The sequence below is a fragment of the Mustelus asterias genome, chromosome 11 (assembly GCF_964213995.1).
Source record: "Mustelus asterias chromosome 11, sMusAst1.hap1.1, whole genome shotgun sequence".
NCBI lineage: Eukaryota > Metazoa > Chordata > Chondrichthyes > Carcharhiniformes > Triakidae > Mustelus > Mustelus asterias.
The window spans coordinates 6980871-6996554 of NC_135811.1; the positions used below are offsets into that span (position 1 = coordinate 6980871).

General features: G+C 44.5%; 1 protein-coding gene across 2 annotated transcripts in view; it reads left to right on the forward strand.

Annotated features, from left to right (window-relative positions):
* zfyve27 (zinc finger, FYVE domain containing 27) overlaps window positions 1-15684 on the forward strand; it is a 202218-nt gene that overhangs the window by 31713 nt on the left and 154821 nt on the right. For both annotated transcript variants that reach the window (XM_078223097.1, XM_078223098.1), the window contains exons 4-5: window positions 6971-7066; window positions 11171-11283. In XM_078223097.1, coding sequence (XP_078079223.1) covers window positions 6971-7066; window positions 11171-11283 — 209 coding nt within the window. The remainder of the gene's footprint in view (window positions 1-6970; window positions 7067-11170; window positions 11284-15684) is intronic.

Sequence of the window (15684 nt, forward strand, 5' to 3'; positions counted from 1 at the left end):
ATGCCATGAGTCCTGATCACATCATCATCATAGTGCTGAAGATCTGTGCTCCAAATCTAGTTACTTCGGACCTTTCATGAAAATATTGGGATTGGAACCCACTGCAAAAGCCATGAGCCCTTTCCCTGACACTAATGTACCCTTTTATTTTACTTATTGTGATCTTGAAAGCCAGGCTCTTAGAATTTAAATTTGATGTGGAGACTCCGGTGTTGGACTGGGGTAGGCACAGTAAGAAGTCTCACAACACCAGTTTAAAGTCCAACAGGCTTATTTGTAATCAGGAGCTTTCGGAGTGCTGCTCCTTCATCAGGTGATGAAGGGTGAAATTTAAATTTGAGTCAGTGTTCTTTAAAGTGTCTGGTGCACTCTTCCTGTGACATTTTTGAGTACATTCTACTGCCTCTCTTGAAGCTTCACAGGGTGTGTGTGCGCGTGTGTGTGTGTCGTGTAATCCAATATCTCTGCTGTTAAACTGGTGTCTTACATGAAGAACATGCCAGCGAGAAAGTATCCTTGGTATTCGTTCATGTTTTTATTTAATTTCTTCGGGAGAGGGAAGGAACAATGGCCAATAATGCTTGGGCGAGTGCTTCAGTCAGTTCGGTAAACATGCCTCCTATATTCTCATTCATGATTTGGATGAGAATATAGGAGGAATGGTTAGTAAGTTTGCACATGACACTAAGATTGGTGGCATAGTGGACAGTGAAGAAGGTTATCTTGGATTACAACGGGATCTTGATCAATTGGGCCAGTGGGCTGACGAATGGCAGATGGAGTTTAATTTAGATAAATGCGAGGTGATGCATTTTGGTAGATTGAACCAGAGCAGGACTTACTCAGTTAATGGTCGGGCGTTGGGGAGAGTTACAGAGCAGAGAGATCTAGGGGTACAGGTTCATAGCTCCTTGAACGTGGAGTCACAGGTGGACAGAGTGGTGAAAAAGACATTCAGCATGCTTGGTTTCATTGGTCGGAACATTGAATACAGGAGTTCGATGTCTTGTTGAAGTTGTACAAGACGTTGGTAAGGCCACACTTGGAATACTGTGTGCAGTTCTGGTCACCCTATTATAGAAAGGATATTATTAAACAAGAAAGAGTGCAGAAAAGATTTACTAGGATGCTACCGGGACTTGATGGATTGAGTTATAAGGAGAAGCTGGATAGACTGGGACTTTTTTCTCTGGAGCGTAGGAGGCTGAGGTGTGATCTTATAGAGGTCTATAAAATAATGAGGGGCATAGATCAGCTAGATAGTCAACATCTTTTCCCAAAGGTAGGGGAGTCTAAAACTAGAGAACATAGGTTTAAGGTGAGGGGAGAGATACAAAAGTGTCCAGAGGGGCAATCTTTTCGCACACAGGGTGGTGAGTGTCTGGAACCAGCTGCCAGAGGTAGTAGTAGAGGCGGGTACAACTTTGTCCTTTAAAAAGCATTTAGACAGTTACATTAGTAAGATGGGTATAGAGGGATATGGGCCAAATCCGGGCAATTGGGACTAGCTTCGAGGTTTTTTTTAAAAAAAAGGGCAGCATGGTCAAGTTGGGCCGAAGGGCCTGTTTCCATGCTGTAAACCTCTATGACTTTATGACTCTATTATCTGTGTGCTGTGGAAATGGAAAAGTTGGTCACGTATCTGAAAGGGAAAGTTTGTTTAACTTTTGTGTGTGACCTTGAGTGAGAAACATCCTGCTTCAGCCGAGTGACTCCCATCGGTAGCACTCTTGCTTCTTGAATCAGAAATTTATGGACTTTGAACTCCTCCCACCGCTGGGACTTGAGTGCGTGAATTAGCTGATGCGTGATTGCGGTACTGAGGGAGTGTTCACTGTTGGAGCACCCGTCCTTTGTTTCAGGATGTTGTAAGGTCGCGCCTGCCCATCTTGATCTGTCATGAATGGTCCAATGGCAGTATTTGGAGAAAAAAAGCAAGTAACAGTTTTTTCCGGGTATCCGAGCCAATATTTTGTGCTGGACCATAATCACCAAAAACAGGCTTTAAATGGCCATTCATTTCATTTGCAGAACGTTTTTGACCAAAGTCAGTTGAAGTATTTCTCCAAGTGACTATTTTAGAAAATAGTCTACATAATTTTTTGTCCAAGAAGATTCTTTTAGATTTTAACTAGTCTGTTGGCACATTTCCAGCAGTTTGTTTTTTCTTTTAGATTCATAGCATTTGTAGATTTTTCTTTTTTTTCCACCTTGTGTTTAGGGTGTGAGGCTGTAAAGGTTCATTAGTTCCCATCAATAATGGGAAATTTCTACTTGCGTTCATAAAGCAAATGGCATCCCCAACATTATTTCAGGACACACACACACTGGGTAAAGACTTGCTTTCCCAGTGTCTGCCGTTGTGTAACTTTCAAGTTCCAATATTCATTTTTTTTTTTCCTTGTCTCCTCCTGTTCTCAACATATTAAGTCAGCTGGATGTGGTCCTATGAATGTTAACAGCTCTCTGCTACCTTGCCATGCTGCACATGAAGCGTTGGCCATTTGCATGCACTTGCTTTCTCGCTCGCCCTCGCTCGTTATAGTTGCTGCAGCACTGCTCCACCTCAGATCAATGAACTCAAAACTAGAGAACAAACCATACCATTAATTTATTGATGTCCTTTATTTCTCGAACTGGACTGATTTTGTTTGATAAAAGAAAGTCGAAGAGTTTTTAAAAAAAAATTGACAATTTGAAATTGGACAGATTTAATACCTTGAGGAGAGGTGCTCATCTATGGTTTCTCGGAAGGAAATAGTGGTGTGATTGCAACGTCACTGGACAAATCCAGAACCCCAGGCAAATGGTCTGGAGGCATGGGTTCGAATCCCACCATGGGCAGCTGGTAGAATTTGAATTCAACTAATAAGTTCAGTTGAATAATAAAATAATCTGAACTTGGAAGCTGCTCTCAGTAATGGTGCCATGAAATCATCATTGATTTTGTAAAAACCCATCTGGTTCACTTTAGAGAAGGAAATCTGCTGTCCTTACCTGTTCTGGCCTACCTGTGCCTCCAACGCCCACAGCAATTTTGTTGACATCAGTGGGAGATGCGCTCGAGGGTGGATTTTCGCCAGAATCTCTTACTGTGAGCAAGTTGCTCCCAGTTATGGACATCTGTTTTTCTCTCTGTTTCAGTCATTTTGAAGCAGTCTTTGGCCGGAATTCTCCTACCTTGCCCGCCGCTGCAATTGTAGCAGGCGGGTTGCGGACAGTGTGAAGGCCCATTCACAGTTGGGTGGGAATTTCCGGCTTTCAGACCAATGCGGCCGGAGAATTCCATCCTTTATGTCTCTCTTGCTCACGATGAAAGTCGCATCTTAGTTTGTCAGCATGTCACTAAAGATCTTCCTTGGGAGTCATTCATCGGAAAACGAGGAGGCACAGAAGGAGGCCATTCACCCCATCATAATTTGAATCATTGGTAGTCACGGGTGAGGTGTCTGAAGATTGGAGGGTGGCAAATGTTGTGCCTTTGTTTAAAAAGGGCTGCAGGGAAAAGCCTGGGAACTACAGGCCAGTGAGCCTCACATCTGTGGTGAGTAAGTTGTTGGAAGGTATTTTGAGAGACAGGATCTACAGGCATTTAGAGATGCAAGGACTGATTAGGGACAGTCAGCATGGCTTTGTGAGTGGAAGATCATGTCTCACAAATTTGATTGAGCTTTTTGAAGGAATAACCAAGAAGGTAGATGAGGGCAGTGCAGTTGATGTTGTCTACATGGACTTCAGCAAGGCCTTTGACAAGGTGCTGCATGGTAGGTTGTTGCATAAGGTTAAATCTCACGGGATCCAGGGTGAGATAGCTAAATGGATACAAAATTGGCTTGATGACAGAAGCCAGAGAGAGTGGTTGTAGAGAGTTGTTTTTCAAACTGGAGTCCTGTGACCAGCGGTGTACCTCAGGGATCAGGGCTGGGTCCACTGTTATTTGTCATTTATATTGATGATTTGGATGAGAATATAAGGGGCATGGTTAGTAAGTTTGCAGATGACACTAAGGTTGGTGGCATAGTGGACAGTGAAGAAAATGATCTCGGATTGCAATGGGATCTTGATCAATTGGGCCAGTGGGCTGACGAATGGCAGATGGAGTTTAATTTAGATAAATGCAAGGTGATGCCTTTTGGTAGAATGAACCAGGGCAGGACTTACTCAGTTAATGGTCGGGCGTTGGGGAGAGTTACAGAACAAAGAGATCTAGGAGTACATGTTCATAGCTCCTTGAAAGTGGAATCACAGGTAGATAAAGTGGTGAAGAAGACATTCAGCATGCTTGGTTTCATTGGTCAGAACATTGAATACAGGAGTTGGGACATCTTGTTGAATTTGTACAAGGCATTGGTAAGGCCGTACTTGGAATACTGTGTACAGTTCTGGTCACCCTATTTAGAAAGGATATTATTAAACAAGAAAGAGTGTAGAAAAGATTTACTAGGATGCTTCCGGGATTTGATGGTTTGCGTTATAAGGAGAGGCTGGATAGACTGGGATTTTTTTGTTTGGAGCGTAGAAGGCTGAGGGGTGATCTTATAGAGGTCTATAAAATAATGAGGGGCATAGATCAGCTAGATAGTCAATATCTTTTCCCAAAGGTAGGGGAGTCTAAAACTAGAGGGCATAGGTTTAAAGTGAGAGGGGAGAGATACAGAAGTGTCCAGAGGGGCAATTTTTTCACACAGAGGGTGGTGAGTGTCTGGAATAAGCTGCCAGAGGCAGTAGTAGAGGCGGGTAGAATTTTGTCGTTTAAAAAGCATTTAGACAGTTAAATGGGTACGATGAGTATAGAGGGATATGGGCCAAATGCGGGCAATTGGGACTAGCTTTGGGGTGTTTAAAAAAAAAACGGGCGGCATGGACATGTTGGGCCTGTTTCCATGCTGTAAACCTCTATGACTCTGTGTAGCTTGTGGCCTGATCATCAGAACTGTTTGTTCATGATCGGAATGCCAATAGCTGTGCTCATCATGTCAGATGTCAGTGTGCGTGGTCTAGTCTCGCCATCTGATCTTCATTAATTGTCTCGAGCAGCTTAGGTGGAAATGATTCCGTGTGAGTACAATAACATGGAAAGAATGCATCTTGGCTGGAGCAAGATGACCCATGCGCATCCCCCTTCACGCAGCTTTTGATCGTGTGAACCATGACTGCTTGGTGAGAGATGCAGTTAACAAATTGGGGAGTTCCTGTTCCTCCAAATGAAACAATCTGCAAGCTTTGACATCGTCAGCAGGATCATAGGACAGCGCTGTTCTCTGTCTGTGTTCCAAAATTGGCCACGATTCTGTAACTCCAGTCAATCTGGGAGGAATCTGTAACAAAATAATTAGTTTTTTTAGATTTGTGTGCACACCACAGCCAATTCCATGCATGAATTGAGTTAGACAGTTTTGAGGATTGTCGGATCATCTTTTTAATTACAGGAGTCAGTTGCATAACACCCCCAGTGTCAGGACAGGAGCTTGTCCATGTCTTTCTGGGAAAGCATTTGCATTCTCGGTGCAGACTGTTTAGGGGACCTTGAGCCAGTATTCCTTTGGGTTTGCCAGATATAACTTTAAAAAAAGAACCCAAGTCATTTATGAAATGTGGATAAGGAATTCAGGAGATTCTTCTTTACCCAGAGGGTGGTTGGAATGTGGGGCTTGTTTTCACAGGGAATTGTCGGGGTGAATAGCTTTGAATCTTTTAAGGGGAAAACGACTTGTGTTTGTATAACGCCTTTTACAGGACAAAGTCCTTTGCAGCCAATGAAGTACTTCTGAACCCTTGTCACTTTTAATGTAGGTATGAGGTCGCTGATTTGTGCACAGCAAGCTTCCACAAACAGCAGTGTGATGGTCAGTTTTAATCTATATTTGTTGAGGCATCATTACTGACCAGGGTACCAGGAGATAGCTCTCCTGTTCTTCTTTGAAATAGTTCCTGGGATATGGGGTTAGCTTAGATGGGCTTTTTGGTCGGCTTGGGCCAGTTTAGGCCGAAGGGCCTGTCTCCGTGCCGTAGATTCTATGATCCACCTGAGAGTGTGGATGGGTCCTCCGTTTAGCATCTTGCCTGAAAAATGGCACCTCCCACAGTGTAGGCCCACCTCAGTATTGCATTGGAGTGTCAGCTTTGATTTTCTCCAGTCTTGGAGTGGGACTTGAACCCACAATCTCATGACTCGGATGCAAGAATGCTACCAAATAAGCCATGGCTCGAAGGGAGAGATAGAAGGATATGCAAATGAATATGGGTCAGTGAGTCGGCTGAAAATAGACTTGTGGATTGTAAACCAGTTGGACAGAATGGCCTCTTGTGCTTTATATTCTATATAACAAACAAAATATGTCCAGGTAAGCTGCCCTCCTTTCCTTAAAAAAAACCAAGTTTCCTGTACTCAAATTACACTTGTCTCGCCAATTCATCAGTTATTGAGTGCTCGGTTTCCCCTGATTTTAATATAAATGATTACTTCATGTTCAGTAAGAAGTCTCACAACACCAGGTTAAAGTCCAACAGGTTTATTTGGAATCACAAGCTTTCGGAGCGCTGCTCCTTCATCAGGTGAGTGGGGAGGTAGGTTCCACAAACCTGGCACATATAGACAAAGACACAATTGCAAGATAATGGTTGGAATGTGAGTCTTGCAATTGTGTCTTTGTCTATATGTGCCAGGTTTGTGGAACCTACCTCTCCACTCACCTGATGAAGGAGCTGCGCTCCGAAAGCTCTGATTCCAAATAAACCTGTTGGACTTTAACCTGGTGTTGTGAGACTTCTTACTGTGCCCACCCCAGTCCAACACCGGCATCTCCACATCATACTTCTTGCTAATTGTAAAATATTTGGAGTGAGCCTCCCAAGCCCCTCCCCATTCCATGGTGACATCATGAGAGTTGATGATTTTGGATTAAAATGCTTGATGGTTATTACTTTGATGCTAATGCTTCCATTTTGTGTGGGATTTTTCTCTCCATAGTTTAATTCACCTGGATGAGATGCTGAATAAGACGTGCAGCAGTTGTGAGGCTGTATATCGAGTCCTGTACTGGGAGGATCATTCTATGTCTGTCCTGTAAGTGAATGCTCGGTTATGTTGGAAGCTGGTAGTGCGAAGAGGGGGGATGATGTGATTTGGGGAAGTAAATTTGCTGTGAATTTTCTAGCCCTGACAAATATAATGATTAAAATAGAAATGGCAAATACAAAGGAATTTAGAATCATAGAATCCCTACTGTGCAGAAGGAAGCCATTCGGCCCATCGAGTCTGCACAATCCCACCCAGGCCCTATCCCCATAACTCCATGTATTTACCCTAGCTAGTCCCCCTAACACTAAGGGGCAATTCAGCATGGCCAATCCACCTAACCTGCACATCTTTGGACTGTGGGAGGAAACCGGAGCACCCGGAGGAAACCCACGCACACATGGGGAGAATGTGCAAACTCCACACAGACAGTGACCCGAGGCCGGAATCGAACCCGGGTCCTTGGCGCTGTGAGGCAGCAGTGCTAACCACTGTGCCACCCCAACTGGCTTCCATAAGCTTTCTGCTAGTGGAACTAGAAGAAAGAGAGGATCTGAATTTGCGTAGCACCTTTAATGACTTCGGGGTGTTCCAAAGTATTCTCCGGCCAACGTAGTTCTTTTTGAAATATAGTCACTATATTGTAGGAAATGCGGCAGCCAATTTACACATGGCAAGCTCCCACACACCTTTCCCCTCCCTATCTCCGTCACCTTCTCCAACCCCACAACTGTCCAAGACCTCTGCTTCTGTAGCCCTGGCCCACTGAACATCTCTGATTTTAATCACTCGTCCATTGGGGGCCATGCCTTCAGCTGCCTAGGCCCCAGGTTCTGGAGTTCCCTTCCTAAATCTTTTTTTCTTCTCTTACTCGTCATTCCTCCTTTTAAGGTACTTTTTAAAACTCACCTGTTTGACCAAGCTTTTGATCATCTGCTCTAATATCTCCTATGTTGTTCAGTGTCAGGTTTTGCCTGAGGAACATCCGATCATTTAATTACAGGAATCAGTTTTATAACAATCATAGGATCCCTGCAGTGCAGAGAGAGGCTATTTGACCTATTGCGCCTGCAGCGACTATACACTTGATTAATCAATGACTGAAATAATGCAAAAAGGAGCCATGCCTGTGGCTGGTGGCCTCAGTGATTGGTGGCTTTGTAAATATTATAGGTGGAGCATAAAAGGACACAGATAGATTAATTTAGCAGCCAAAACAGTGTGGCAGGTGAATTTCAAGGCAGGTAAGTGTGAAGTCACTCATGTGCAGGCAACCCCAGAGTCTATGTTGCTCACTAACTGGTTTTCTAGTTTGGACACGGGTGGTTCCGAAGGAAGGACATCCTTGTCATGGAGGGAATGCAACGGAGGGTCTCTCCCAAGACTAATTCTTGGGATGGCGGGTCTGTCCAATGAGGAGACTGGGGCTGTCTCCTCTACAGTTTAGAAGAATGCGAGGGGGGGGTCTCATTGGAACTTAAAAAGTTCTTAAGGGGCTAGACAGGGAAGATGCAGAAAGGATGCCCTGTCTAGGCCATCTCGAACCAGGGGACAGTCTCAGAATAAGAGGTAGGTCACTTAGGGCTGAGGTGTGGAGGAATTTCTTCACTCCAAAGGTTATGAATCTTTGGAATTCTCTACTCCAGGGCTCTGTCGAGGTTCAATTGTTGAATATGTTCAAGACCGAGATCGATAGGTTTTTTGATACTAAAGACATCAAGGGATATGGGGATAGTGCGAGAAATTGGTGTTGAGGTTAATAAAAAACAGCCTTGATCTAATTGAATGATAGAGCAGGCTCGAGGGGCCGAATAGCCGCCTCCTGTTCATATAGAAAGTTGGGGGATGATTTGATTGAGATTTTTAGTATTTTGGAAGGAGTTGATAGATAGAGAAACTGTCCCTTTAAGGGCAACACAGCAGAGTAAGGATCAATCACCACAGAAGTGTTTTCTGCTGCTGCTGGAAGGAAATCTTGGATACGGTGAAGATAACCTGAATTCTAGCTAGTTGTTCAGGGCAGAAGTTGGGAGAGGCTCCTTCACACAAAAGGTGCTAAGGGTGTGCAACTCTCTCCCACTAAAGGTAGTAAATACTAGCTCAATTAATCTTAAGAGATGGATATAGTTTTTTTTGCTATGCAATGGTTTAAAAAAACAGCATTTGGAGCCAAAACTGGTGGCTGTGGTTAAGATACAGATCAATTAAAGATGAGACTGCAGAGTACGTGCAAGTGCATGATAAAGTAGGACTGAGTCAGCACGGCTTTGTCGAGGGGAGGTCATGTCTGACAAATCTGTTAGAGTTCTTTGAGGAGGTAACAAGGAAGTTAGATAAAGGAGTGGATGTGATTTATTTAGATTTCCAGAAGGCCTTTCACAAGGTGCCGCATAGGAGATGGTTAATTAAGTGCCCATGGTGTTAAGGGTAAGATCCTGGCATTCATAGAGGATTGGCTGACTGGCAGAAGACAGAGAGTGGGGATAAAGGGGTCTTTTTCAGGATGGCAGCCGGTGACTAGTGGTGTGCCTCAGGGGTCAGTGCTGGGACCACAACTTTTCACGATATACATTAATGATTTGGAGGAAGGAACTGAAGGCACTGTTGCTAAGTTTGCAGATGATACAAAGATATGTAGAGGGACAGGTAGTATTGAGGAAGCAGGGGGGCTGCAGAAGGACTTGGACAGGTTAGGAGAGTGGGCAAAGAAGTGGCAGATGGAATACAATGTGGAAAAGTGTGAGGTTATGCACTTTGGAAGGAGGAATGGAGGCATAGACTATTTTCTAAATGGGAAAATGCTTAGGAAATCAGAAACATAAAGGGACTTGGGAGTCATTGTTCAAGATTCTCTTAAGGTTAACGTGCAGGTTCAGTCAGCAGTTAGGAAGGCAAATGCGATGTTAGCATTCATGTCGAGAGGGCAGGGATGTACTTCTGAGACTGGATAAGGTTCTGGTCAGACCCCATTTGGAGTATTGTGAGCAGTTTTGGGCCCCGTATCTAAGGAAGGATGTGCTGGCCTTGGAAAGGATCTAGAGGAGGTTCACAAGAATGATCCCTGGAATGAAGAGCTTGTCATATGAGGAACGGTTGAGGACCCTGGGTCTGTACTCGTTGGAGTTTAGAAGGATGAGGGCGGATCTTATTGAAACTTACAGGATACTGTGAGGCCTGGATAGGGTGCACGTGGAGAAGATGTTTCCACTAGTAGGAAAAACTAGAACCTGAGGGCACAACCTCAGGCTAAAGGGCGGATCCTTTAAAACAGAGATGAGGAGGAATTTCTTCAGCCAGAGAGTGGTTAATCTCCTTGCCGCAGAAGGCTGTGGAGGCCAGGTCATTGAGTGTCTTTAAGACAGTGATAGGTTTTGATTAATAAGGGGATCAGGATGTTATGGGGAAAAGGCAGGAGAATGGGGGATGAGAAAAAAATCAGCCATGATTGAATGGCGGAGCAGACTCGATGGGCCGAGTGGCCTAATTCTGTTCCTATGTCTTATGGTCTAAATTCAGGACCTCGGTCAATGACAGAACAGGTTTGAGGGGGTGAACAGTCTCCTCCTGTTAAGCTCCTGGTGACTCCTTGCATTGTATTTGTATTTATATTTGATTTGATTTTGATTTATTGTCATATGTATTAGTATACAGTGAAAAATATTGTTTATAGAGTGCGATACAGACAAAGCATACTGTACATAGAGAAGGAAAGGGTGCAGGATGTAGTGTTACAGTCACAGCTGGGGTGTGGAGAAAGACCAACTTAATGCAAGGTAGGTCCATTCAAAAGTCTGTTGGCAGCAGGGAAGAAACTGTTCTTGAGTCGGTTGGTATGTGTCTTCAGATTTTTTTCCAACGGAAGAAGGTGGAAGAGAGAATGTCTGGGATGCGAGGGGTCCTTCATTATGCTGGCTGCTTTACTGAGGCAGCGGGAAGTGTAGACAGAGTCAATGGATGGGAGGCTGGTTTGCGTGATGGATTGGGCTACATTCACGACCTTTTGTAGTTCCTTGTGGTCTAGGGCAGAGCAGAAGCCCAGACCAAGCTGTGATACAACCAGAAAGAATGCTTTCTATGGTGCATCTGTAAAAGTTGTCTGAAATTCTGCAGTGCTAATGCTGGATATTTTGCCTTGCTTTCTATCTTGTTCAGGTTTTACGGAAGCCTGCTGGGAACGCTCTCTGTCTTTTACCTGCTCCCACTCTGCTGGGTCATGGTTCTCCTGAACAGTGTGTTATTCCTGGGGAATGCTGATTTTTACAGGGGTAAGTGATTGGGAATGTTGATGTGATGGGACAACCCATGAAACGATGCTGAAGAAAGGGGAAATTAAGACACTTGTTCCAAGTGCTCCAGCAGCATTTGTATAGAATTGTATCTCACTCCCCTCTGCCTCATGTTTCCAATTCAGAATAATTAGAACCATAGAATCCCTACAGTGCAGAAGGAGGCCATTAGGCCCATCGGGTCTGCCTCAATTCCCTGAAAGAGCATCTTACGCAGGCGCAACCCCTGCCCTATCCCTGTAACCCCACACATTTACCATGGCTAATCCAAATACCCTGCAAATCCAAGGACTGCGGGAGGAAACTGGAGCACCTGGAGGAAACACACGCTGACATGGTTGTGATTGAAGGAGTTAGTTATGAGCTCCACAGTTGCTCCAGAACATTGGTTCATTGTGCGCGCGTGTGCATGTGTGTGTGTCACTCATCTGCCCTGAGTCCTCCTTGCATGGCTTGGTGACAAATTTATTTTGAAAGTTGCTCCTGTGAAGTATCTTGGAATGTTTTACTACTGTAATGATGCTACGTAAATGTAGCTTGTACCACTGCTGAACTGGATTGCTCTTCAGAACAGCCTGTGTGGGTTGGATGAATCGAATGACCCGCTGCTGTATTGTACTATTTTGTGTTTTTATTATCCCAGCCACACTGTGGCCTTTGAATGAGCTCTCCAATGTAATGTTTAATAAGAGATAGACCTGCATTGTGGAACTGACTTGTGACATCCTGAAGCTCAATTATAGGGGAGGCGATGACCCAGTGGTATTATCGCTAGACTTTCAATTCAGAAAGGCAGCGAATGTTCTGGGGACCTGGGTTCGAATCCCACCACGGCAGATGGTGGAATTTGAATTCAATAAAAAATATCTGGAATTAAGAATCTACTGATGACCATGAAACCATTGTCGATTGTCAGAAAAACCCATCCGGTTCACTAATGTCCTCTAGGGAAGGAAATCTGCCGTCCTTACCCGGTCTGGCCTACATGTGACGATGTGGAGATGCCGGCGTTGGACTGGGGTAAACACAGTAAGAAGTTTAACAACACCAGGTTAAAGTCCAACAGCCTGTTCCGAAAGCTAGTGGCTTTTGCGACCAAATAAACCTGTTGGATTTTAACCTGGTGTTGTGAGACTTCTTACACGTGACGAGACAGAGTACAGGAATGAGATAGAGAATCTGGTGAACTGGTGCAGCAACAATAATCTCTCCCTCAATGTCAACAAAACAAAGGAGATTGTCATCAACTTCAGAAAACGTTGAGGAGAACATGCCCCTGTCTACATCAATGGGGATGAAGTAGAAATGGTCGAGAGCTTCAAGTTTTTAAGTGTTCAGATCACCAGTAACCTGTCCTGGTCCCCCCATGCCGACACTATAGTTAAGAAAGCCCACCAACGCCTCTACTTTCTCAGAAGACTAAGGAAATTTGGCATGTCAGCTACGATTCTCACCAACTTTTACAGATGCATCATAGAAAGCATTCTTTCTGGCTGTGTCACAGTTTGGTATGGCTCCTGCTCTGACCGCAGAGAACCGCAAGAAACTACAAAAGGCTGTGAATGAAGCCCAGTCCATCACTCAAACCAGCCTCCCTTCTATTGACTCTGTTTACATTTACTGCTGCCTTGGCAAAGCAGCCAGCGTAATTAAGGATCCCACGCACCCCGGACATTCTCTCTTCCACCTCCTTCCGTCGGGAAAAAGGCACAAAAGTCTGAGGACACGCACCAACCGACTCAAGAACAGCTTCTTCCCTGCTGCCGTCAGACTTTTGAATGGACCACCTCGCATTAAGTTGATCTTTCTCTACACCTTAGCTGTGACTCTAACACTACATTCTGCACTCTTTCCTTTCCTTCTCTATGAACGGTATGCTGTGTCTGTATAGCACGCAAGAAACAATACTTTTCTATGTATACCAAAACGTGACAAATCAAAATGTGTCTCCAGAGCCACAGCAACGTGATGACTCTCTGAAATGCCCTAGCCAAGGGCAACTAGGGATGGGCAATAAATACTGGCCCATCCAGCAATGCCCATGCCCCATGAATGAATGAAAAACAAATTCATGTGCTACCCTTGAAGCCAGCAGAAATCCCTTTATGGGTGCATTTTTGGGGGTAGGTTTAGCTGCAATTCTGCTTAGTGCCTGATGGTGGTAGCACTGAGCTTTCACTGTTTAATTTTCTCAATAGTGCTCTGAGCAGAATTTAAATCACTCTGCAGACCCACTTCTAATTCAGAGGAAGCTACTTGAACCAGAGTCAGAGAGTCCAGATTCCTGGGGATGATTTTGCTGGGCATCAGTTTGTAATAACGCTTGTTTTCAGGATAGAATCAGGAAACTCAATTTGTCAAAATGCTACATAAAAATCCTGGAATCCCACGCGCTAAATTTGACCTGGTCGCTGGTGGCTTTGATATTGGGCAGTAAAAGCTTCTTTGTGATATTATAGGCAAGGGACAGGAGTTTCCTGCCCTCTCCACCAGGAGGAGAGATATTCAACAGGCTCAGTGATAGCAGTGACTCTCACACTCGCCTCTGTGTCTGAAAGTTGTGGGTTCAAGTCGTACAGAGCACATGGTCTAGACTGACATTCCAATGTGCCTTGTCTGCCCTAATTTGCTTATTTTAAAATATTTCCACTAGTTTAGAAGTATAGGACTGGGGATACAATTTAAAAATTCGAGTCAGCCAGTTAGGGGTGAAATTAACACTTCTGAACAGGTAATAGAAATTTGGAACCCCCTCCCGCAAATGACAATTCATAGAAGCCCTACAGTGCAGAAAGAGGCCATTCAGCCCATCTAGTCTGCACCGACCACAATCCCACCCAGGCCCTATCGCCATAACCCCATGCATTTACCCTAGCTAGTCCTCCTAACCCTTAAGGGGCAATTCAGCATGGCCAATCCACCTAACCCGCACATCTTTCGGACTGTGGGAGGAAACCGGAGCACCCAGAGGAAACCCACGCAGACACTGGGAGAAGGTGCAAACTCCTCACGGACGGTGACCCAAGCCGGGAATTGAACCCGGGTCCCTGGCACTGTGAGACAGCGGTGGTAAACATTGTGCCCCCGTGCCGTCCCAAATTCCTGTTAGATTAATTAATTTAAAATTTGAGATTGCTGGATCTTTGTTAGTCAGAGGCATTTGGGGATATTGAACAACAGCTCCATGTGTTGCAGATCAGCCATGATCCCATTGACTCAAGAGGCCGAATGGCTTCCTCCTGTTCCTGTGTTCATTTGCTATCGCACGCTATTTTCATGTGCAAGTCTAAGCTCCTGGTGTTGACAGGTTCTTTAACTAATGCGTGCACGAGGATAGAAGGATCACAGTGGAGCTAACTCTGCCTCTGCCTTGTGTGAGCACTTTCCAACTGGACTCGGTTGGGTTGCAATCAGTGAAAGCCCTGACTGGTTTGGTTTGATTTGATTTGATTTATTATTGTCACATGTATTAACATACACTGAAAAGTATTGTTTCTTGCGCGCTATACAGACAAAGCATACCGTTCATAGAGAAGGAAAGGAGAGATTGCAGAATGTAGTGTTACAGTCATAGCTAGGGTGTAGAGAAAGATCAACTTAATGCGAGGTAGGTCCATTCAAAAGTCTGACAGCAGCAGGGAAGAAGCTGTTCTTGAGTCAGTTGGTACGTGTCCTCAGACTTTTGTATCTCTTTCCCAATGGAAAAAGGTAGAAGAGAGAATGTCCGGGGTGTGTGGGGTCCTTAATTACGCTGGCTGCTTTGCCGAGGCAGCGGGAAGTGTAGACAGTCAATGGATGGGAGGCTGGTTTGCGTGATGGACTGGGCTTCGTTCACGACCCTTTGTAGTTCCAAGCTGTGATACAACCAGATGTTTTCTATGGTGCATCTGTAAAAGTTGGTGGATTTCTTTGCCTCTCCCTCGCCTAGGAGCACTGAGACCAGCTTAGCAGGAACTGTTCTCCATTCTTGGCTGAGTTCACTCATTTCGCACAGGGCAGAGATTTATCCTGGGCTTTCCTGGCCTATTTGGCTTGAGTAGCAAGCAATCTTTACCAACTGTTTATTTTACAACTCCATCCCAAAGTTTCATTTCACTTCTGCTCATTCCTGTTTGCTCTTTGATGTGCTTTTGTCTATTTATTTTCCTGTTTTCTGATTTTCTTGGGCCCCCCTTTCCAATTCCAGTTAATTATTCTTCCCCTGCTGGTAACTTTTCTGTCTCTGTCTCCACTCATGACCGTTTATTTTACAGAAACCCTTAACATCTACTCTTTAGTTTACGTATAGCTCCAAGTGACGAGAGGACAGCCAAAATCAATAGCTGTGTTTTATTAAAATCTGTGTTACTTAGTTTCAGAGGACAGAGCTATGAGGATAAA